At 42.4% G+C, this 25,851-nt stretch overlaps 1 protein-coding gene across 1 annotated transcript; it reads right to left on the reverse strand.

Moving 5' to 3' along the window:
- Nucleotides 1-908: 908 nt before the first annotated feature.
- On the reverse strand, nucleotides 909-22,531 carry SELL (selectin L). Its single transcript, XM_049633910.1, has 9 exons — nucleotides 22,364-22,531; nucleotides 21,447-21,528; nucleotides 18,625-19,011; nucleotides 17,589-17,696; nucleotides 13,372-13,557; nucleotides 11,997-12,182; nucleotides 10,301-10,429; nucleotides 6,349-6,367; nucleotides 909-1,790 (listed from the first exon to the last, which is right to left on the reverse strand). The coding sequence occupies exons 1-9, from the start codon at nucleotides 22,376-22,378 to the stop codon at nucleotides 1,772-1,774; spliced, it is 1,131 nt and encodes a 376-aa protein (XP_049489867.1). The 5' UTR covers nucleotides 22,379-22,531; the 3' UTR covers nucleotides 909-1,771.
- Between the last annotated feature and the right edge of the window lie 3,320 nt (nucleotides 22,532-25,851).

The following is a 25,851-nucleotide window of genomic DNA, read 5'->3' on the forward strand; positions in this document are numbered from 1 at the left end:
CTTAGGGCTGAAATAAAGCACTGTGTTTTTCAACGTACGCACATCTTATCCCCAGGAAGTAACCACCATGTGGGCTCTTTGATCCTCATGTCTTAGACAAAAAAGACCTTGCAATCAGGGCTGCCATGTGAGTCTGTGCAGGATGGGCACTGTACAACTCGAGGGGATTTATCTTAAACTACATGAATGTGAATGGGATAGCCTGGATTTATAGCATACAACATGGAGAATTTTTGCAACAGCCCACGTTATAAAGCAGAGTCTGAGATGGACTTGAGAAAGGAAAATATAATCAGCACCAAAAAAATGATTCTCATAGCGTGTACAAATTTGTATGAAAGCACTATTGGCCATGGGGCAGAAAGGTGTTTCCAACTAGGTTTTACCAGGCCCCTAGTCTCTGCTGAGAAGTTAGCCCTTGACCTTATCTGAGCATCATGCCATGGAGAGAGGGTTTTCTGCAGCTTATATCGACAGTACACCGTAAGCTCTTCCTGACTTATGTGAACACACATTTACTGAATGTCAAGGAACAAGCTCGACCGTCCAGGGATGTGACACAATTTCTGCCTTGAAGGAGGAAAGAATTTCACTGGGAGAAAACATACCATGGAAAATTTCTAAATAACAGATTATGTAACATTATTTATTTATTATTATTATTATTTGTTTATTTATTTATTTTGGGAGCAAGAGAGAGAGAGAGAGTACAGGAGAAGCAAAGCGAGAGCAAGAGAGAGAATTCCAAGCAGGCTCTGTGACGGCAGCCCAGAGCCCTACACGGGGCTCGATCTCACGAACACAAGATCATGATCTGAGCTGATATCAAGAGTCGGTCGCTTAACCTACTGTGTCACCCAGACGCCCCGTGGTAACATTTTCTTTAGAAAGACTAAGTACAAAACTGTATGTTTAAAAAAAAAAAAAAGACTATTTAAGCACAAAACCTAGACTAATCTTGCAGCAGGAGGCCACAGGTTTGGACTAGCTGTGACAAGACTAGTATGAAAGACTAGTCTTTCTGGTGATGTTTCTGGGGGGTGTTTCTTTAATAAAAATATAGTGGTCATTTTTTAAAAGGCACCGAGTACAAGATGTTTCGGTGGATCTAATAAAACGAGTAAAACCAAAAGCCAAAAAACCAGTGTAGTCTCGTTGTCTCTCTCCTCTCTCTTTTCGTTTGGTGCCCATGAGATGCTATGTGTGGAAACCAGCCAACTGAGAAGAGGGGATGGTCGAAGAAGGTGGGGGAGGCCGGAGGCAGTTAAAGAGGATGGCCTCCATTTACAGAGGAGGTGAGGCTACCGTGCACGTGGCAGGACCTTTTCTGTTTCGGGCAGAACCCCACTACTTTGCTGCCGTTGGAAAGCGAGGACAACATCAATTTGATGAACTTATGTCTAAGGATGTACCCTTACAGGAGACTGGAGATAAAATGTGATTTGCATCAAAACCGAGCCTGTAGGTGCAAGACAGAGAGCAAAACAGGGCATCTTTATATTCCCCAGCAATCTTCTCCCCCGCCGTGATCTCATTTCTCCACGAAAAACAGAGTAACAGAGTGCGCTATATAAACCACAAGGGGGTGGGGGAGGGGCACAAAGGGAGCAGAAACTGCTGCCGGTTCCTCAGAGATCTTTCCAGGTGCACTGAGGGCGACACATTCATCTTCAGGGCAGGAGACACCACCGCGCGATAACTTTTCAGGGAGGGATTTGGGGGATCCGGTGACGTGTTAGGATCCCGAGAATTTTCATTTACAGAGGGTGCTTTAATACGGATCATCCACGCTGAATAGAAAACAAGAGAATGTAAATTAAAACCAGGACCTTAAACATTGCAAAATTTAACAGCGTTCGTAGTAAAGGGCGATATTCGGTGTAAAAGTCGGAAGAGGAGTGAAGAAAATGCCTCTCAGGTGAGTTGGACGAGCACAGGACGTTCACTCAGGCAAAGGAAGAAGAAGAAAACCCTAAAGCAACACCTGTCACACTTGCAGCTGCTTGCCACCCAGAGGTGGTGTTAAAAGGCAGATTCTGATTCGGTAGATCCGGGCGGTGCCCCGGATTCCGCATCATCCCTGCTCCTCCTGCCGCTGGTCCGTGGGCCACACCTGGAGACATTTCTGGGGGCACAGGCTTTGTCTTTAGATCAAATGAGTACGAAGGGCATTTGTGATAGACTTTGGATGATGGAAGTCAGTGAACAGTAGAAGACGACAATGCTCAAAAGGAAAGAGAAATTTGAGAAAAATCAAAACTCATGAAAGGTGTGGTGGTAATTCTAAATGCTTGATTCTGGAGGGATGTGATTTAGGGAGACAGTGACAAATCTAGTTTCATGACACAAATGACACTGTGTGTGTGTGTGTGTGTGTGTGTGTGTGTGGCACAGTTGTCTCATCCTTGGAGGGGAGGGGGCTAGGGGTAGGGGAAAGGGAACCAAATAGGGCATGTCTTAATAGCACCTTTCAAAGGGAGAAGCAGATTCCGAGACTCTGCTGTCATGATGAACTGCCAGGGTAAACCACAGTTCAGCAGCTGCAAACGTGCTTTTGCCAATACAGAGATAAAAATGTTTCTGAAAACAAAATTTCACATATACCCTCCACTGAGGTTGGCATCGTATCTTCCTGTGTATCTTGGGTGTAGCTTTTACCCAGGCAGAATTTAGACACCAGAAACCAAATGAGGTGGTAAACAGAACCAGTTTGCAGAAGAGTGAAAATAACCCGGCAAGAATTGAAACCACAAATGCCCCAGGAGTTGGTCATTCACCAGCCAAGACCTAATAAGAATGAGCACAAAAGACTATGAGAGCTGGCTGCAGAGCTTAAAAACAAAAAACAAAACAAACAAACGAACAAAAAGACAAAAAAGAGCTTCAGTGTTTAATGTGATGGTTTTCATTTTTACCTTTGGCTTGTTCTAGAAACACACTCTGCCTCTTCCATCCCACCCTTCCTCGGTGCCCATTACACATGGTTTCAGGGTGAAATCATTATCACATCACTACGGAAAGCAGGCATCTGGGACTTAGAACTCTTATCATTGGAGTCGAGAGTCCTGAGTTCTACAAGTGTAAGGATTAAAAGCAGGATCTTTGGATCCACATGGGTACAAATCTCAGCTTTGTCATTTATTCAGTGACCCCAGGCTAGATATTTTACTTCTCTTTGCCTCTCTTCCTTTACTTGTAAAATGAGGATATGAATAGCACCTCCCCCCACCTACAAGCTGGCAGGCGATATTTAATGATTTCAAACATGCAAAACTCACAGAGAGGTGTGCAACATGGAATTAATGTTTCATAAATGTTTATAATTATTTTAGCTATGTCACTCTCTCAGGGCCCATAGGAAAGTTACTCATTAGCTCAGTTATAAAGAGAGTGAACATCATGTCCGTGAAGATCCTTTCAAGACCTAAAATTTTATAATTCAATGAAGTAAAGTCACCTCGATCAATAAATGAGAGGTGTTGCAAGGCATCTGGGCAAATAATACTTCTTTGCTTAGTCCTAGCATCGGGTGACGCATGTGAAGACCTATATCGATGGGGCCAGCCTTCCCTTCCAATTTCTGTTTATACGTCCTGTACACCCTTGGCTCTTGATAGTTCTAGCTGCTGGCACCTGAACATGCTGTCATATCCCTGCTGCCATACCATGCTTCCATCATCTCCTTGTAGTCTGTCCTCCCTGCTTCTCTCCATACCCACAAACCCTATCCATTCTTCAACCAGGGTCAACCTTCTTTATAAGATCTTCTGTGATCACCAAACTTCTTCTATACTGACAAAGTCCTTTAACACGGAGTTCGCCAGTCATTACTATACTCTGCCTTATATTTTTCTGAAAATATATAATTTTTTTTATTTTTCTGTCTTCGCCACCCAACTAGATGATAATTTCCCTGAGGTCAGGGTCACGGATTTACTCCTCTTGGTGTCTCAGTCAAGCTTAGCATTGTTCCAGCACAAGAGTATTTAATAAAAAACTACTGATTGATTCATTGTCAAAATCAGTGAGCCGTTAAACTTCATACGGCAATTAGCCGAATGTGGTAATTCACTTAATGCTAATACTCTTCCTGTCAGCCTCTCTTCCTGTCCCCCAAGGTTTTCTAAAAAAATTGAATTGATCTGCTTCCATCTAGTGGCAATTAAAAAGTAAGTGGTTCCTGTGACCAGAAAACGGCTCGGGTGGATTGTGCCAAAAAAGACTTTCACTCACTGGGTGTGAGCATGAAAGAAATCTTTACATCTTGTGGATTTCCTGCCCACAGAGATAAGGAGCCCAGCCCAGAGAAGGGTCTAGGACCCCATCTACACTGTCGAATGGAAGATAGGGCACTAAAATAAAATAGAATAAAAGGACATCCACTGACCCGATTTCTTCATCCAGTTACCTTCCTAAGGATCTCATCTCCTAGCCAAGCTTTTTAAAAAGAGATGGCTTACATATTCTGTCTCAACTTCCTCATCTCCACTGATTCCTCGACACTTGGCCACCAGAGTTCCTCCGTGACCTCGACCCTGAGAACAGACTCTGCAGATACCCTTGTTACATCCAGTGGGAACTCACTGGTTCTCCCGAAGTCACTCGAAACCATTTCTGTTTCCTTCTTTCCTTGGCATTCATGACCCAGACTCTCCTCGTTTTCCTTCTGCCTCTCTGGCAACCCCTCCCCGTCTCCTTGTCCTTCACTGACCTGTTTGATATAGATGCTACCCCTGTTCCTGCCCTCTCTCCCACGTCCTCTTCTGTTCTCCCGCTCCTTGCTCCTCACTCTCCCCAGATGACTGTACCTGCTCCCGAAATAGCAGCTAACCTCAAGGGACGTGAGAACCCCCAAATCCACTCTCTGGCCCCTGGATGGCTCCTGTGATACAGATAGAAGCAGTCAACTGTTGGTGAGCCACAGACGCCTAAAACTCAACACCGACACAACTGAACCCATGACCTTCACTTCCAAAACCTCTCATTCTTTTGTGTTCCCTTTTCAGTAAAGAGTATTATATTGATAGTAACCATCTGCCAGTCTCCAATAGGAACCACAATGACTTCTTTGATTCTTCTCTCTCTCTCTCTCTCGCTTAGCCAATTAATAACCATATTCAGTTGATTTCACCTCTACCTCATGAACTAACTCAACCTCACTGCCATTTCTCTAGATAGGCACCATCAGCTTTAACTTAATAACTTTAAATGCCTCCAAAACAATTCTTTGCCTCCAGGCTCCCCCTACTCCCCTGTCTGCAGAGTGATCCTCATAAGATGCAAATGTTAGCCTGACATTCTCCTGCTTTACCCAAAGACCTCAGGATGAAGTCCATACTCCTTCAAATGGCTTATAAATTACTCTATGATCTGGCTCCTGTTGTCTTATGTCTCCCCAGTTTCTCTTTTGCACTCAGAGCTACAGCTCACTGAACTCGTAAGAACTTCTTCACAACAATTTGTGGTTGGTAGCGTGGTTGTCTGAACAAGCAACCAACCTTCTCAGGGACCATCTCGCTTCTTCCAGCAGTTTAAAGGAGCTTGGTTTTCTAACTGGGTGCTCAGTGTGCCACCAAAGCCCCATCCCCATCATTCTTCTTACTTATACTCTCCTTCTCCAAGTCTCTAAACATCTGAGAAACTGAAGAAATGTTTTGCCCTCTTCACTTCTGCCAGACGGACCATTGCATTTTCACATGTTTGCATCTCTTCTCGGTCTCTTCCTCCAGCTGAAAAAAATCTGAGGTTTAAGACCAAGCTAAAAGAATTGCCTTTTTGGGGAAGCCGCAGGTAGAATCAATGTTCCCCACCTCTTCCACATTTCTGAAGGTCAGTGCTAATCAGAGCAGTAGTCATTTACCTTCTTGTCCTAGGCACTGAAGGCCTGGGGTCTAGAATGATACCTTCTCAGAGCCTGGGACTCATTAATGTCTCAATAAATCCTTGACCAATTGAATGTTTCCTGAATACTGTATTTGGTATTGCCCTTACATTCAACTGGGACAAGAAGAGATATGTCATAATGCTTCCAGTCCTCTAAAAATTTTTCAGGGACAATCAGAAAGAGCTCCCTTCACATAACTGCCCTTTCTCAAGAGGGCTCTACGTGTTCATTCATTCATTCCAATCCACCGGCACTAAAACAAAACGACTCACACACACAGACTTCAAAAACACAGCTCTTAAGGGAGGCTAGTGGATTATCATTCTATACGGAAATTTCATTTGAATGAGACCCCATGTAAATAGTTACTAAGGAGTTAAGGTGTCTAGCTCTAACAGGAAGTATCTCAAGGAAGGTAGAGAAAAGATCAACAGAGGCGGAAACTTCTCACTGATGAAACTTACCTTTCCCGAGACTTTTTACCTAAAAACAGAAGAAACAGAAAAATAGCATCAGCATATGTAGACAATTCTCTTTTTTTTTTTTTTCTTGGTAAGTAAGAGAGAAGGCCAAGTCCCACTCCCAAAACTGTCTTTTGAAATGTATTAAACATTCGTTGGGTGGACCCCCGCCTGTGTAGAAGGGGATTTGAGATGTTGGCTTAGTGTTCTAATTCAAACGGTGGTAGATTCTCAGACGTAATAGACCCACTGGGACAGATGCTTCTCAGGGTTCTGTTCCATCTTTGGTGCTGATCACAAAGACAGCAGCCTAGCTTGACTTGCCTGCCTGTCAGTTCCAACACCCCCATACCCGTGTTTATCCCTTCCCCACCTGCCATCTCCTCCCACCTGTGGGTTCCTCCCTAACAGACTTAGCTGGTAGCATAGTAAGAATATGTGTCCCTACGTCTCACACCACCTTGTCGGCAGTGTGCCTCTGATTAGCTACTCACCCTCTGAAGCCACGTCCCTTCATTTGTGAAAGGGGCATGGTAATTACCTCCCTCTCATTGAGTTGATAAACTAAAATGTATTCAAAGTATTTAGGCCAGGGCCTAGCACGTGGACAGTGCCCAATTACTGTTTTTAAACCTTTAAAATGTTAGAATTTACCATTTTAAACATTTCTTCCCAAATCCAGCCTGCTGATGACATGGGCAGGATGCATTTGAGCAGGGAGAATGAAATCTGAATTAACCTCAGAGGCTGTTTGTTTATCTTAATATTTTCCTTTTAGGAACAACGAAACACATACCAATACATGAGCAAGAGTCTGTTCTTACTGAGAGTTCTTTTCGAAGAAAAAGGAACTAAGGGCATGTGTTCAGTTTCGTGCCCTGTGCTAACCCTGTGGGTTGTTGGTTCAGGTGGGGAATTCTTCCAACCAAGAGAAAAAAAAAATAGAGCCTCAAAGACCAGGTGTTAGGAGGCCTGTGTGAATGGGAGTCTGATCTCTGATTCTGGCCCCTGCTGATAACAGGATTTGGGAGATTTGGCCTAAAATCACTGCTTCAGTTTTATTATTCATTATTTCATTATTTCATTACTTCTTTCTTTCTTTCTTTTTTTCTTTCTTTCTTTCTTTCTTTCTAACAGAGCCAATGGTGATGACTCATCAGAGAATGATTATCTAGGGGAACAGAGTGTTTCTAGATAAGTCTATGCAGAGGGCACACATTTCTAGAGCCTGCATTTATTTCTCTTCCCGAAGAAAGGAGCTAAAGTCTGGATACCAAGACAACTAGGGCAGGGGCCAAAGTACAGGTTCTGAGGACAGGATAAGAGTCAGGATTCTGCTCATTTCCTCAGCTACTGTGTCCTAAATATTCACCTGTCCTCCTTTTTCAGCTTACTGAACCTGAAACACAACACGTAGGAAATTCTCAGAGTTGATGACTACTACATACATGTGGACTTACTGTTTTTAACTTTTTTTTTCTTGTAAATGTGTCAGCTACATGGTTAGAAAAGCTCTGAGGGGTTAGCCCAAGAACCTACCCATCACTCTTAACACTTTCTATAGGAAAAACATTCTTCATGTTTCAAAGAACTAACTTACAACTAAAATCTTTGGAGGACAGAGCCACTTGGAGGTTGGAAATATCAGAAGATGTTCCGCAAGTGAAGACCATTGAAATGCTACATTAAAGATACCCTGACTTTCCTACAAAGCCAGTGATCTTTCTGGGGCTTCTGTTCTCTTTGCTGGCATGAATGTACCTAGCCTAACTGCCCGTTATCTGTTTCCTGTTTGCCCCACACTTATTCCCACAGCAGGGGCATGTAGTTTTCAAGTTATCAGTTTGAGATCTTGTACAGAAATGACTCCAAGGTAAAAAATTTGAAAACAACCCCATTGCTTTTCTCACCACTGCTTATAGAACCACCTTAGCCAGCTAACCCCCACCCCACACCCTGCCGTTAAATACAAGTGAATGCATTCCATTCTTTTGATTCTACTCACATTTCTTTAAGTTTTGTTTTCATTTATTTTCAGAGGGTGGGGGGAGGCAGAGAGAGGCAAGAGAGAGAGAATCCCAAGCAGGGTTCATGCTGCCATTACAGAGTCAGATGCAGAGCTTGATCCCACAAACCATGAGATCATGATGTGAACCGAAATCAAGAGTCAGAAGCTTAACTGACGGAGCCAGCCAGGTGCCCTCTCTACGAAAATTTGTTAAGAGACTTTGGAATTTGGGGATATCCTCCTTATTAAGGTGACTCACACGCCAAATCCTCAAAGGTTATTTAGATACCAGCCTCCTATCCCAGAGGCCAGCGTATAAATGTGCACTGCATTCTCTACCCCTCAGTTCTGTCACCATCACCTAAGGCAGGAGGGAAAAAGGGATGACTGGGGTCAGATTTTGAAGTTTCAGTGGAAAGGATAGTCAATGGTGGGAGAAAAATCTCATTCTTCCCTTAGTGGAATACTTAAGTACTTAGTCTCATAAAATGATGGGATCCAATCTTAGCAGAATTTCCAACAACAGGGGCAAAGACATTTTAAACTGCTAATAATGAAGTTCTTGCACATCAACAGTGACTGCTTCCATGGTCTTTCTGGGTTGGTTATAAAACTAACCTAGTATCCTGATTCTTAAATTTGGAATGAAAGATTCCAAAGATAGTAGAAGACCATTAGGGACTGGTAGATTCTACTCCTGCAATTGCCAGTGGGGATGGGGGAGGGGCAGCCTTTATATACCATGTTCATTGAAGAGACTCCATACTAATTAATCGATGGAAGTAAAATTAAAATGTCAGTCAACTGACTCGGAGAAATGCAACACGAGCATTTGGTTAGCAGTTGTTTTGAGATCACTGATGGCCTCTGAACTTAAAGCAGGGATGCCTTAAAAGCTGCTTAATGTCCATGAATTTCATAGACTTCAATGTTTCTGCCAGGCAAATTTGGACAAATGTGGCAGTGCACACCCAGGACCTACCACAGACTGTGGATCTGTAACCAGGAAGCCAGTCCCACTCTAAGGTTTGGACATCCTCAGGAGGGAGGTGAGGGGAGTAACACGGTTGTTTTTCCCTGGTGGCATCCCATGTATTGTTCCGGGTATTAGCTTCTCAAACAGCTCTTCTTATACCCTTTTCTTCTCCAGGCCAGAGCGAAGGGAAGCACAAATACACAGTGCATTTATTTAGAGCTGTGACCTCAGTGAATACACACTGGGGAGAAAACCAGGGACAATGCAATTCCCACATGTCAGAAGCCAGACAGGCACATGGCTCAGGTTTTGGAGAATAGTGCCTTAAAAACCTCATTGGACCTTAGATTCATTTTCTAGTGGAACTGTAGCACTGAGATCAAAGGCATGCTGGCTCCTAAGGGGACAGAGATTATGCATCCATTTTTCAGAACTAAATAAGAGCAAAGAACCATTAAAACGTCTCATTTGTCTATTAGTGCACTAGTGAGGTGCCTTGAAGACAGTAGGCATTTTTAAAAGGTTTGTCAGATGAAAAGCACAAATCAGCCACCTTGTTTTCATGAAAGGGTGTATGGGCCATTTCCCACATCCCCAGCAGTGATGTCTATAGAACACAGAACTTGGTATCCTGCTTCAGTTCAATCTAGCAATCTTAATTTCCTGTGGGTTTCTATACTTTTATCCACTTTGCTTTTGTTTCTAATTATTTTTTCAGTGTTTATTTATTTTTGAGAAAAACAGAGAGAGACAGAGCATGAGCAGGGGAGGGGCAGAGAGAGAGAGGGAGACACAGAAACCGAAGCAGGCTCCAGGCTCTGAGCTGTCAGCACAGAGCCCCACGGAGGGCTGGAACTCACAAACCGCGAGATCATGACCTGAGCCAAAGTTGGATGCTTAACCGACTGAGGCGCCCCTATTTTTATCCACTTTGAGTTGTATTATTTTCGTATGAAGGCAAACTCACATACCTTTCTTCAATCTTCTTGCCAGCCAAATGATAAATGCCAACCCAGAAAAAGCAGTAACCATGACTGCCACTGGAATGAAGAGAGGGTTATAGTTACCCTCTTTGATCATTGAGAAACTCTGGTCCACTTCTGAAAGAGAGATCAGTAAGGCACATAGCATGAGGCCACAGCATTATATCCTTCGTGCCATCTCATGGCCTTAGCTTTTGTTCCTCCTTATGTCTCCCGGTAACAGTCCATTTGATGCCAGTTGATGGATGGGGAAACTGGCATGGGAAGGACCATGATGACTCTGCAGCAGAGGGAAAGACAGGACAAGTTTCTCTAGCCCAGTGCCTATAAAATTCTTAATCCCTAGATTTGCGATTCACAGAACTCCTGGAAGAAGTACCTAAAAATCTGAGTAAGGGGTCACCATCGTATTTATCTCCATGGTCTTGTTCAACAGTTGGGACTCTGCTGCACAGAGAAGACCTAAAACATAGAATATGACTTCAGGGAAAATAACAGCCGTTCATCTTAACCAGGTGACATAACAGTCAAGGGAACCTATTAATGCTTTCCCTTTGAAGCAGTTGGGCCAACATGTGTTCTTGCTGTTTACATGCTGAGGACCTACGCTGAACTGTCTTTCAAATGATGTTGTCCTACTACAGAGTCCCACTTCCTTCACAAATAAGTAAATGGATCCACCTGTACCCTCTTGTAAGAGTGAACGTTTGGGAACTTTTATTGAAAAAATACCAATGCGAAAAAGTCTATCTTCCGATACCACCAATTAAAGACACTTATTTTTGCACGTTAGCATAGGGTTTGTGTCCCCCATTCTTTGTGTTACTTTGACAAGCCCTTTCAAGGTGCTTCCCCCCCACACCCAAATATATCATAAGAAAAAGGCTCAAGTTCCCAGATGATCCAAAGAGAGGGTGTCTACAGGCTCCATGAGGATGCGGAAATGGACACTGGCCCAGCCTTAAAAGGAAATGTCCCATAAACCTGATACACAATCCTCCCCTACAGATCCCATGCCTCCTCCCCAGTTCCCTCCCACACTCCCTGGCCTTGGGCCATACAGAGATCAGCTTCTCTGGTAGTTTCTACTGATCCTACCACTTAAAAACTTTTCCACTGGTAGAGATGATCTCAGGGGCAGACATGAGTAGCTATTCTTTCATAAGCTAATTTAATGTGCATTTATTTAGCAACTTATTTAGCACAGGCACTGTGTCAAGTGGAGAGTATATGGAAATGAGGAAGACAGTCCTTCTCATACACAGATGAGGGAGGCATCAGCTTAGTGATAATTGGTAAGTATACACTATTTGGGGAATTAGGTGGTCACTGGTGACTTTTGTAGAAACGTTTTAATGGACTAACAGAAGTGAGATTTTAGTGGAATGGAAGAATGCATAAGAAGTCAGAAAATAAAAGAAGTAAGCCAGAGACAGCGCATTTAGATGTTAAGAGTTGAGATACGATGAGTTAAAAATTGGCTGAAAACAGAAATGACAGTCATCGAAGGAAGAGACAAGAAGAGCCAAGGATTTTATAGTAAATTAATGTGAACAAATTTGTTTTTAAGCCATATAAATGTAGCAAAATGAAAATTTTAAAGTTTAATCTATCTTTCCCCACCATCTTCTCATCCAGCAGCTCCTTCTTTAAGTTGTCAACACATCGGGGCAAACTTACTCACTTTGGCATATTGGACTAGGGCTTGACCAGATTCCCGATGGTCCACAAATAATTTTTCTCTCCCCGATTAACTCAGTTCCTTCCAAGCAGTTGAAGGTACATGTGGAGGTAAAGCTGAAGTTGGCCAGGGGGTGACTACAGTCCATGGTTCCCAGATCGGGTGCCATTAGAGGCTTACAGGAAATCACTTCCATGAAAAAGAAAAAAGCAATATTTCTGAGTAGAGGCCCTCTTTTCACCAAAGGTTTTTAGCCAAAGCTGCTCCACTCAACTGTGGAACCACCCAATTGAATCTAGACATTTCTAAATTCTAAAAATTAGTTCTGATAATGTTTCCAGATTTTATACTCTTGAGAATGATGGAGATTGTATATCAGAGGTGAAGCCAAGAGCACTGAAAACCCTTGCGGGTGGGGAGGTGGGGAGAGGAGGGGAGAGTTGGCTGCTCCAGGTTGCTGCTCCTGTCCTGGTAGCTCTCCAACACTTCCTGGAAGTACTACATGGCCTTGGCCTCAAGAGTGCTTATGGAGTATCCTCAGTGAATGTAGAGAATTCCCACCCTTTCACCTGATCTAAAGCAAGCAGTGTTGAAAAACACCCCAATTCTCTGAAGCAACTCACTCAACTCTTGTAAAATTCAGCAGGTTTGACAATTTAATTCAATGATTTCAGTATGACTTTGATAGTTTTTTTTAGAATTAAACCACTTAAAATTAGTGCATCAGATGCATAAATGTAGAAAACGTAACCAGAATTTCACAAGCTCAGATGTCACCAGTTTTCTCCTGTACAGGGATAGTCTTTTTAACAGCTAACAAGAAAAAACCCACCATATTTCAAATGAAAAAAAAAGATCAAGAGACTGTGTTTTTGTTTTTCACAGCAGTTGTTATTCCCCCGAGAGTTTATAGAAGATGAAAAGTAAAAAAATGATTTCAAGAATAAACCAAATAAAACAATCAAAAAAATTCTACACCCTGAGAAGGAAATTGGTTGGTGTTAGGTAAGACACCACATAAAATAGGTGTTACTGAGGGGAGAGAACAATCAACATTTAACTGAGTTTCACCTGGACTATGTGTGCCATGACGATGAGAAAACTAAAGTAAAAAGTACACTATAATCACGCTGCGTATTACTGAAAATTATGTATGTATCACGAGATGGTTTCAGAGGTATTTGGTTGTTGTTTTTTATTTGTGGTTTTTCTTTTTGATTTGAGTAACAATAATCCCTTTCAAAAGCATCATAGTATGATCTAAGTTAGATTAAATTATGTTCCCAAAAGGACAGAGACTCCTTACAAGTCTCTGCTGCATTTTCTCAGTTAACCCAAGTCGGCCATGACAGAGCCTCTAGTCTGAAGACTTACTTACTTTGACAGGTTGGTTCTAGAGATGACCAGTTTCCAAAAGGTCCACAAGTGGTTTCCTCAACTCCAATGAGGTCTGTGCCCTTAGAGCAGTTGAAGGTACACTGAGAGCTGAAGCTGAAGGTTCCCACAGGGTGACTACAGTCCATGGTACCCAGATCAGGGGCCTCCAGAGGCTCACACTGAACCACTGCAGTAAGAAAAAAAACAGTACTGGCTAGTGTGGAGAGCACCTGGTGTCTGGGTTTGAATCCTAGCTTTGGCACTTGGTCACCAAATGCCTTTGCACAAAGTGAACTAATCCAGCTTCAGTCTCTTCATCTATGAAAGAGGAGTCATGGTAATTGTAATAACTTCCTAGAGTTGGTGTGGAGAGTAAATGATCTAATGTAAGTCAAGGACTTAGAAGTGAACTTGGCTCATAGGAAGTCCTAATTAAACATCAGCTGGTCTTCTTCTTATTGTTGGCATCATCTGAGAAGATAATTGTTTGTGTTTATTTCTTTTGAGAATGAGAACAGGGGAGGGGCAGAGAGAGAGAGGAGAGAGAGAATTGTGGGGCTCGATCTCATGGACAGTGAGATCATAACCTGAGCTGAAACCAAGAGTCAGATGCTTTACTGACTGAGCCACTCAAGTGCTCCTGAGGAGAGACTTATTAAACCTAGATAGGTTTAAGTGGGAATGACCAGCTCGATTTGGAAATAATTGTGACATCAGAACTCCTAGGTAGAGTAGAGTGCTGGGAGCAGGAGGCGTGGGAAAAGTGTGGGGAAGCTTTAGGAAGCATCAGCCTTGATCCTGTTTTCACCCTCTCCAGCTCGGCTCCAGACCTTCAGTTTTTCTGATTTTGACAGCCCTCTCCAGAAACTGTATCTATTTCCCTGCTCTGACTGGTGGCATAGGAGATTGAATTGAGCCTTGGAAATGAGTCTTCACATTTTTAGGCCCCACCATGCCATTTGAGCAAATATTTCAACTCTTGTGTCCTATTCTTTATCCAATTTGAGCCATTGTGGTGACCTTGCTTTTGAGATTTCAATGAAGAAAGGACTTTAGGAACTGGAAGAATTTTTATATTTTCCATATACAGTACAAGTCCAAATTAAATTATGTTCTCCAATTCTATTCATGACTACAAGCAAGTGCTTTATATACTTCAGGCATAGTCTCAATCTGACATATTAAATTGTAAACAATACTTACTGACCTCAAGCTGCTGCTCGTCTACCAGGGGATACGGACAAGTAAATAGATGACTTCAACAAGTGCGGGATAAACAAGAAAGAAATATGCGGACCTACTGGAACGTGGAACAGAGGTACTTAGCCTATCTTAGGGTCCAAAGAAAGCTTTCTGGAAAAAAAAATATCAATCCCTGAACTATGTCTTAAAGATGAACAGGTCTGTTAGCCATGTGCAAAATGAGAGAGAAAGCCACGAGCAAGTCAGTGAAATACAAAGCACATATGAAAAGGGTGGAGAACTACAAGCACTTTGTTGTTACACGGAGGAAGGAGGAGGAAGGGAATATGTGAGATGAGATTAGAAAGAAAGGTAGAAGCTAAGAAAAAATGCTTTTATCTTTTCTCTTTGATTTAATGAGTTCCTACTGTATATCAAGCATTTCTCTATGCCTTGAGGAGTTTCGATTTCATCCTATAGGACACATGATAGGTAGAAATTGAAGGGTGGATATACGTGTGGTATTTGTTTGATTGTTTTTCATTGATCAGCCTGCCTGTAGCATGAATAGTATATTTAAGGGGAGCTAATTTAAAGCTGTGGAACTCGCCTAAGAAATGAATCCAATAGTCTAGAAGGAATGAGGGCAGTAGTAGCAGAATTGGCAAATGGGAAGCAAATGAGAGAAACAGTAAGTTGTTAAAATGAATAGTGTGTTACTTTGCATAAAAGTAAGGGGAGGTGTAAGAATTTCATACCAGAGCACCCATATAAATGGTGGTGCCTCATACTGAGATAAGAAATACAAAAAAAGAAATCTGGCTGGGACGATTGATTTTACAGTCCTTTGGGCATCCCAAAAGATACACTTAGCATATTTGGAGTTGGGGGCTGGAAATGGATTTGTCAGTCCAAAGCTCACGTGAATCTGTGAGTCCACAGAAGTTGGTAAGAAACCTATGAAGAAACCCAAGGAGAAATGATTATAGGTAGAAAGAAGACCAGAAAAGAGTGAGAGGATGAAAGCTAAGACAGAAAAAAGAGTAAAATGTTCAAAAAGGAGTGAAATGGGCATGCCAATGTTATAAGAATTAAAAAGTTAAAGATCAGGGGCGCCTGGGTGGCTCAGTTGATTGAATGTCTGACTCTTCATTTCAGCTCAAGTCATGATCCCAGGGTCATAGGATCAAGCCAAACATCGGGCTCTGCACTGAGTGTGGAGCCTACTTGGGATTCTCTCTCTGTCTCTGTCTCTGTCTCTGTCTCTGTTTCTCTCTCCCTCTCCTACTCTTAGCCCTTTATTTTGCCCTCCCTCCCTTACTCTTTGCCTTTATTTTATTTTATTTTAGAAAAAGAGTGCACATGAGTGGGGGACTTATGTGCACTCTTCTTCTAAAATAAAATAAAATAAAATAAAATAAAATAAAATAAACATACTCAAATATTAAGTGTCAATTAAGAAATAATAAAAAAGAAACTTCAGGAGTCGTGTGAAGGAAAGTATTGGGTAGGAATTAAGTGAAATGAGTTAGACTGTCACCAGTTGGTTGACACTTAAATTTATTTTGGCTTTAATTCTTTATTCTTTACAAACATTGCTTTTCTCTTCTTCTAATTTCTATCCTGTGCACCAGATACTTCAACCACAGTTTTGAAACTCAACCAATAACAACGAAATGATTTGATGCTTCTTTCAGTAGTGAGCTGACTGGGTCAAAGACTCCTTGACTTTGAGTCTACGTACTCTTTCCTTTCTGTTTCTACCACCATGACGCTGAATGATTTCAATAGACTCCTACTGATTCTCTCCATATTCTTTCTTTTAAATTTTTTCTTACATTTATTTATTTTTGAGAGACAGAGAGAGACAGAGCACAACGGGGGAGGGGCAGAGAGAGAAGGAGACACGGAATCAGAAGCAGGCCCCAGACTCTGAGCTGTCAGTACAGAGCCCAACCCGGGGCTTGAGCTCACAAACCATGAGAGCATGACCTGAGTCGAAGTCAGACGCTTCACCGACTGAGCCACCCAGGTGCCCCTCCATCTTCTTTTTTTTGGTTCTCCAATCTGTATTATGCATTGCTTCTAGGAAAATTGTCCCAAATGCAGGTGTCAAGATACTAAGTGGGTTCCCATTATCCAATAAAGGCCATATTCTTTCATTAGGCAGTTAATTTTCCAGCTTATACCTTGCTTTCCATCAAAATAAATTATAAGCATATATAATTTCCACTAGCTAATTGCAAATCCTTCATGGACAGAATCTATAATAGATTTGTCATTGTATCCCCCAAAATATACAGCCCAAATAAACGTGTTGGATTTATTACTATATGTCTCTGACCTATATTGTGTATCATTATGTGAACTTCTCTTTTTTCTTTCTTTTTTTTTAACGTTTATTTTATTTTTGAGAGAGAGACAGAGCATGAGCAGGGGAGGGGCAGAGAGAGAGGGAGACAGAATCCGAAGCAGACTCCAAGCTGTCAGCACAGAGCCCCATGCGGGGCTCAAACCCATGAACCGTGAGATCATGACCCGAGCTTAAGTCGGATACTCAACCGGCTGAGCCACCCAGGCAGCCCGTGGACTTTTCTTTTCAGCCATGCCCTGTCATGACTTTGAGGCTTACATACAAAAGCTAGATTACCTAATGGGTAACTCGCCCTCCCAACAATAAATGGCAATGTTTCTTTCAGACTTCCAGGTTCTAATGAGTCCAACCAATTTGCCGGATTTGGGTTCCCTAAGAACAGGAATATACCATGCTTGATTCATTATCATCATCCTTAAAGCTTTTTTCCCAACTCTGTATTGTCTGTGGCACTGAAAAAAGACTTGCTAAGAAGTGAATTGAAACTTCATGCTGACTTATGAAATCTTTCAGGAAAGGCAACAACATTGTGCAAGCTTATCCTTCTGATAAAAACTTCTCATTTCTCAGAATGGCTAGTATTGTTTTGTCCCTATCGACTTCTAGGCTACCATAACCCCATAAGTTTACACAGAAAGAAACAAGACAGAAAAGGGGCTTACCAAATTGACACTGGGGCCCATAGTACCCAACATCACAGTTGCAGGTATAATTATTGATGGTTTCCACACATTCTCCATGGTTGCTGCATGATGAGGGCTGACAAGAAGCTTTAAAGGTGGGGGATGAAATCAATGATTTGAACATGATTACTTCTTAGTACTCAGAGTCATTTCTTTGGATACAGATAACTCTTTTGGCTGAGACTACTTTAATAAGCAGGAAAGGTTTATCTGTACATTCATAGCATTTTTGCACCAAAAGATAAGTCAGGATTTTTCTATTTATGTCATATACTGGCCATATAGCCACAGACATATACTTAGAATGAATTTACTGACACCAACATTCTCTAACATTCTGGGGAAACTCACTGATATACTTTGAACTCTTGGAATTATTTTGTTTTAAATGTCATAAGTACATTAAGTGATGGCCTATCCCCAACCATTTCTGCAGTATATTTGACAATCCCTCTCTTTTTAGAAAGTACTATAGAAAGATTAAGAAGTTTGAACTTGTTAGGTCAGTAGAGAGCCCAATGTACAAGAGATCAAATTAACTATGTTTCACTGATGAAATATGACTTGGAAAAATACCGTTTGGGAACTGAAAACAAATTTTCATCCTCCACAGATAACAAAACATGGCAGTATTTCATTATATAGAATTATGGGAGATTAGGCCAAGCACAAAACATAAGCATAAAGCCCCCACCATAAGCAGGGAGGAAATGAAGGGGCGTGTGAGCCTGAGCTCTTGGCCAGACCCACATCTCTGTATCCGCTTCCCTGCCTCACTTCTCACATACATTTGTCATATTGATGCAGATTGATTTAAAGATGTCACTTTTGGGTGTTGGACCCAGCCTCCCACACCAAACGTGCACAGAAGTGACATGCTTTTATTCTATTTTTATTTTTGTTTTGTCGAGAACTGGATTTACTTCCAAAGGTACCAGAAACTGCTTTCTTCCCTAACACCCCCACAACCCCTGGGATCCACGCCACCACTCTCCCCACTCTGGCCACCGCCTACCTGTGTAACAGAGGGCTATCTTCTGCTTGTGGCAGGAATCATCATTCCATTTTCCCGCGTCTTTGGCCCTCTTGATGTAAATCTCCACACAGTCTTCTTTGGACTTCTTGTTGTTCGGCTCTCCATGTCCCCAGTTCTCTGCTTCTTTGGTAAGAGACTTGTTGGTTCCCACCCAAGTCCATGTTCCCCCTACCTTCCGGATTCCTATCCAGTAGTAATAGCGGCTGAAGGGAAGCATCTGCTCTAGGTATTCAATCTCCCCCTTGTTTTGGATGGCAACTAAATCTGTGTAATCTTCTTGGCAGAACTTTCTAGCCCTTGCCCAGTTCATGGGTGTTTCAGAATAGTGGTAAGTCCAGCAGTCGGTCCCGTGACGTGCAAGGAAATCTGAAAGACATCAATGTGAACTATGCGGGCTCACAGTCATGGCTGGAAAGAATCTAGAGCGAATCCATGCCGGGCCTGCCACTTAGACGTGAAGAAACCGAGACCTCAAGGGTATATAGGTTACCTTCTCAGGGTCATAGAATCGGTCATTTGCAGATTTGAGGTAGAACCTAGACCTTTGGTTTCTATTTACTTTTCATGGTAACATTCAATACTTTTTGTGCATCGCTCTATTTTAGATAAATCTGGTGGCTTCCTAGATTTATTTTCATAATTTTTTTCTCAAAATTCTTCCAAGTGAAATTCAACCAATGTATTTTAGAAATTCTTATTTCCTTTTCTATTTCCATTAATTATATGCAGAAGATTTACTATCCACTTTTTTATCCTGGGATAATTTCCTAGAAGCCAACATTTATGTTTCTACTAGAGAAGAAAATAAGGACAGGAATAACAGCATACTTTTAGTTATCTCTTCGTCTCAAAAAGATAATCTTTTACCACAGGAAGAGCTGCTTCTGGGAAAGCCTTAATACATAGCCCAAGCCTTATACATGTAACTACGTTTTTTGGTTTTTTTAAAAAAGAATAATTTACAAAACCAAATGATGCAGGATTATGAAATTGATTTAGATCGTGTTCTGCGCGCAAAGATACCCAGCGTGTCTAGTGACCATATGGGTGCTTCGAATCTGAGGACTTTAAAGAAACAAAACCAAGAGGTGCCTGGGTGGCTCAGTTAAGCATCCGATTCTTGATCTCAGCTCAGGTCTTAATCTCAGGGTCATGAGTTCAAGCCCTGAACTGGGCTCCACACTGGGTGTGGAGCCTACTTAAAAAAAAGAAGAAACCAAAAACCAAAAACCAAAAAAACCCCAGAAACACACAATGGCTTCGTGGTAGCATATGCCATTCTAAGCACGGTATGATCTATGCGAAACACTGTTCTACCGTTACGGTAAATATTTTCACAGCCATAAACATCTACTGCGTTTCCACTGTGTAGGGCAAAAACCATAGAGAAATATCAAAGAGAACATGGATCCAATTTTTGCAGTCTCCTAAGGATTCCTCCTGAACAGATGCAAAGAAAACATAATTAATCTTTTTTTTTTAATTTTTTTTCAACGTTTTTTATTTATTTTTGGGACAGAGCGAGACAGAGCATGAACGGGGGAGGGGCAGAGAGAGAGGGAGACACAGAATCGGAAACAGGCTCCAGGCCCCGAGCCATCAGCCCAGAGCCTGACGCGGGGCTCGAACTCACGGACCGCGAGATCGTGACCTGGCTGAAGTCGGACGCTTAACCGACTGCGCCGCCCAGGCGCCCCTGAAAACATAATTAATCTTGATCAAATTAAACATACCAGAAATGAACAGAGAATTGGAAAAAAAAAAACAACACCCAGATATGATTAATGAGTAAATAGTGTAATAAAATAAACATTTGGAGTGGAGTTTTGAAGGAGCATTCTACCAGAATATATGTTCGTAGGAGAAGAAATCGTTCTGTTCACGGGGGTCTCCTCAGTGCTAGAACAGTGTCTGCTACGTTGCAGGGACTCAGAAAATGTTTGTTGAATGAAATGAGCACTAGCTTTGCAGGTGACATGAGGCAGACATGGTGTAAAGAATGTGTGAGGGACAGAGGAAAGCACATTTGTTTGGCCAGAGCTGAAAATCCAAGCTAGGGGGTAAGAAGACATTAGCTTACTTAGGAATGGGAAAGCTCAAAACAATTGCTGGAGAGTCTTCAAGAATCAGACATAAAACTTGTCACACCAATGGGAGAAGAATAAAAAAAAAGGGGGGGGGGCGTCTGACCTTAAGGAGCTCACCCTTTAATTGTAGAAATGACACTGATGTGCACTAAACTAATGATAAAAATAGAAAGTACCGTGCTAAATATTTGGCACAGATTGGGGCGCCTGGGTGGCTCAGTCGGGTAAGCGTCCAACTTCAGCTCAGGTCATGATCTCACGGTTCGTGGGTTCAAGCCCCGCGTCGGGCTCTGTGCTGACAGCTCAGAGCCTGGAGCCTGCTTCAGATTCTGTGTCTCCCTCTCTCTCTGCCCCTCCCCTGTTCACGCTCTGTCTCTCAAAAATAAATAAATGTAAGAAAAAAATTACAAAAATAAATATTTGGTACAGATTGCAAATGCGCCATCAGATATTTCTTAATTGACTTTATTTCTTCATAATTAAGACTTTAGTGGTATTATTAGGATTTGGACCCTGCAACAAGGGTGTGGCAGGTTTAGGAGGTTTCTGGGCTGTCACGAAAGGTGACAGGAAGGAAAAGATGCTCACAGCAGGATAGAATTAACAGCTATCTACCTAATCATCTTCCCCGTGACTGTGTGCTCCTAGTGGATATTTAAGAAAAATAAACGTAAGTGAAAAAGGGCTTAGCGATATATCAATACCGTAACGTACCACAACAGAGCACTGTCCAGACCCACAACCTGAAGACATTCCATGAGTCCCTCTGGGCTCTCTGACATTTCCATGGAAATACCTGCAAAGAAAATTGTAGTTAGATTTATATTCTTAACTCACAAGTTTATAGCACCTTGAGGAGATGGCTACGACTCTCTTAAAGTTCAAAATAAAATACATATTCTTACTAACCTTGCCTGAAGTAAGAGGTTTCTTAGATGAGCATGAAAAGGTAGCATTAAATTTGCTTCAAAACTGACTCAAAGTTCTTTCTTTCTTTCTTTCCTTCTTTCTTTCTTTCTTTCTCTTCACGTTTTAGCCTCAGGTTGCTGATTGTTACAACTCTGATTTTTTTTCTACATTTAAGTAATTTTTCTACTTCCCTTCTGCTGAGCTATTAGATGAAACTATTTGATATTGAATATGTATATTTTTTAAAGTGTTTTTGGATGCTTCATGAACTATTGATGTCTGAGATTTAAATGTTAAGATCTTACACTGGATTATAATGATTCACTGCTTCGAATACTTAAAAGAATTAGATAGCCAGACACTGATAAAGAAAAGCAATTCATTTTCTTTCAAGTAAAAAAGAAATACATTTTGCACAACCCAAACCACAAATGTTCTGCACACCTTAAAACTGTATTTTCTGAACCATGTCACTTCTCAGGTAGCCCCAGTGTTTAGCTGCAAAAGTGCTCATTTCAACAAGAGAGTACTTCCTCAAGACTCTCACCAGAAACGAGTCAATGAGGAGGAATCAGCACATCTGAGAAGAAAAATTCTGGGAGCACTCTTTAACTCAGGATTTTTAGTTCTTGGCTTTGTGAAAACCAAAAATGAACTCTGCCCCTGCAGTCCCAAGGGTTTCTCTCTGAGCATCTGGAAATCTCTGAGGCTGAAAAGCTCACCTTGGCTTTGCTCATCCCTTCTTTAGTTCTTCCGGACTCCAGCCTCTCAACTCAGCACCGGGGCGTCTGGGTCCTTGCCCACGGCTGGGCTGGGCGAGCTGTGCTTCAGGAGGCTGCGTGGAGTGCCACCAAAAAGGCTTGCTTTCTTTCATTTCCCTGACTCAGTCTCACATCCTCCTCCTCCCCTTCCCCTTACCTTCCCCCATCTCTTCTCACTCCTCTTTCCCCACCCCTTTCCTAGTCTGGCCTCTCTCACTACCCTGAGAAAAGGAGAGCTGCTGACCATCGTTGATAAGATTCTCTTCTCCTTCCCTCCTACCATTTTTTCTTCCATCCCCTCTCCCTTCCTTCCTTCCTTCTTTCCTTCTTTCCTTTTTTCCCTGCCTCCATCCTTCCTTTTTTTCTTCCTTTCTTCCCTCCCTCCTTCCCTCCTCCTCCTCCTCTTCCTCTCCTCCCCACCCCCCATCTCTCTCTCTTCTCTTTTTGAATAAATACTGCACTTAACTCTTGGCCGTCCATGGTAAAGGGCCCCAGATAATTGAAAACATCACGCAATTAAAACAGCATTTCGGACCAAATTCGTTCAAGTTCAAATTCAAGTTAGTTAGCATACAGTGTAGTCTTGGCTTCAGGAGTAGAAGAACCCAGTGATTCAGCTCTAACATATGACACCCAGTGCTCATCCTTAATGCCCATCACCCATTTAGCCCATCCCCCGTCCACCTCCCTTCCAGCAACCCTCAGTTTGTTCTCTGTATTTAAAAGTCTCTTATGGTTTGCCTCCCTCCCTGTTTTTTTCCTATTTTTTCTTCCCTTTTACGATGTCTGTTAAACTTCTGCTCACCTGACAGGTTGACGTCTAATTCCTTCTCCCTCTTTCCTTGCTCGCCCCCTAGTGGAAGTCCTCATTAATGGCACCTCCTAAAGTTAAGCTCTAAAGAGAGCAAAGCAGCTCCACCTTTTTACCCTAAGGAGTTTGGGGCCCTAGAGTACTTTTGTGTTTTTTGTGTGTCACATGTGAAGGAACTAGACTTCATATGAAATTAGGACCTATATTATGGAGGGCAATGGAAAGTAAGAGTTATGACATAATCAGATTTGTATTTTTTAAAAGACATCAGTAACAACGGCAATAGCCATAGAGCTCAACCCTCCATATGTATCACCTTATTTAACCTTTAGGAAGGTTAAGTACTACTATTCACCAGCAGGCACTGTCGTCACCCCCATTTTAAAAGAGTCTCAGAGAGCTTAAGAAAGTTGGGCTTAGTCCCAAAGCTAGTAAGAGACACAGCTGGGGTTTGGACCCCAAGCCAGTTGGTTCTGATGCTCATGCTCTTGATTATTAGGCTGCACATCGTCTGCCAGGAGCTTGGAAGACAAGCTGAAGTGGGGACAAACCTGGAGCCAAGGAGCCCTGTGAAGTGCCAATATGCCCACTGTTATGCCCGAAGGAACGTCTAGACTTGTGTTTCTAAGTCTTCTTCAATTCTCCCTTGACCCTTGCCCAATCAGATTTTCAATCACAGTGCTTCCCTGAGACTGCTCCCATCAAGGTCCTCCCCTTCACTAAAGCCAGCACAACCGACCCTCTGTTCTCATCTTATTTCACCAGTCAGCCCCTGGTTTTCCTCCCACTTCACGGACTGTTCCTTCTCTGTTTCGTTTGTTGATATGCCCTCAGCTCTCCATTTTCCACGCCTTTGCAGTGCTCCAGCTCACTGCTTTTTCTTCTTTTCTCCCTTCACCGATGTGGTGATCCAAGCCAGCCTCTTAACTGTGAAGAGCATCTAAATGGTGACGAGTCCCAAATTTGTATTTCCAGCCGGGACTGTTCCCAGCCCAATGCCCACTGGATATCTCCTTTTAGTTGTCGAAAAAGCCTGTCAGTTTTTACATGTGCCAAACCGAACTTCTGAATTCCTCTTCCCAAGCCTCTTGCCATCTCTCCAAATTATAAATCCATTCTTCCGGTTACTTTAGCCAAAGGCTTTGGAGTTAACTGAGCTCTCCCTCTTCTTCTGACCAATCATATCCAATATGTTAGCAACTTTTATTGGCTTTACCATCAAAATACTCAATCGCTTCCATTCTATGATTCATTGAGACCAGCATCATCTCTCATCTATGTTATTGCAAAAGCCCCCCGCATCAAGACTCCATGTTTCTACCCTTTTCCTCTTATGGCCTGTTTTCAACAGAACAATTTAAGTGATTCAGTTAAAATGCATATCATTCAGGGTCCCAGCCAGAAACAGAATTCGCCCCTGGTGAGTGAAGCCTTCACCTGCTGAAGAGCCTTTAGTAGAGAGACCACTTACGTAGGCTGGGCAAGACTAAGAAAATAAACAAGAGAAAATGAGGCATCCAGGGGCTGGAAGTAGCAGGAAGCGGCTGTATCCCTGGGACTGAAGATTCAAGGGAGGAGACAGTGTTATCAGAACCCAATGAGAATTGCAACCCTCCAGGAAAGGCTGCCCATCAGGAGCTGTAGTGCAAGAGAGATGCAACTGCTTCTAGAGAGAATAGCCAAGCAGGGAAAGGCTGAGTAAGACGTACGCCGGCCACTCTCTCCTCTTTCTCTTTGATCTCCTGTAGGGCCTCTTATTAGTCAAACCAATCAGGCACCAGCCCACCAGTGATGCAGTCTGCAGGAACCAGCCTCCTGGGACATAGGGCAGGGAGGCCTGAGAATGCATGGGTGGTGAGGGAGGGTAGCCGAGGGAAAGAAGATACCCAGCGCGAGAGAATACAAGTCAGACCATTGTTCTGCTCAAACCCCTCCGGCGGTTTTCCAGCCTACTCAGGGTAAAATCTAAAGTTCTCACATTGGCTCACAAACTCTTACATTGGTCAGGTGCCTGCTTCCTAATCATTTTTGTCCTCTGGGGTTCCATTCTTTTTTGGAAGCTCAGCTAGTCATTTAAACAGGTTATTATAATCCACCTGGAAATGCAAAAGATCAGAGCAGTAGAGTTTTCAGAATATCAATCCTCTACATTTTCAGAAGCAGAAGGTCCAGCATTCAATAAATGTCAATTGAGCCAACGGATGAATAAATGGATAAACGAACCCCTTCGGGGTCATAAGCTACAAGTGTCTTTTTCTTTCACTAAGAAAAGACTTTATATCTCCTTTCTTTTTTTTCCAGTCTTACTCTTTTGTTGGATGTCTTTGTTGTTCTATGCTTTGTTGGACATTTTTGTTCTTCTTTGAAAACCATATACCAATCCGGGGTTTTCTTCAGAAAGTCAGTTTAGGTCATCTGGCACCCAGACACAACTACCTTTAGGCTCCAGATTTGGACTATGTCTACATGGTGTACCAGAATTCCGGGCCCTTGATGGAGAGAAGAAACCTCGGGTCCATCCAACGTTGGTTTCTGAAGTGTAGGGAGAGTTATTTAGTGAAATGGTCAGATAAAAAATGCAATTTATTCATTCTCCTATACATTTAAATTCTGACCTTATATCAAGTTAGATTTCTAG

This window comes from Panthera uncia, chromosome F1 (genome assembly GCF_023721935.1).
Source record: "Panthera uncia isolate 11264 chromosome F1, Puncia_PCG_1.0, whole genome shotgun sequence".
NCBI classification, from domain to species: Eukaryota; Metazoa; Chordata; class Mammalia; order Carnivora; family Felidae; genus Panthera; species Panthera uncia.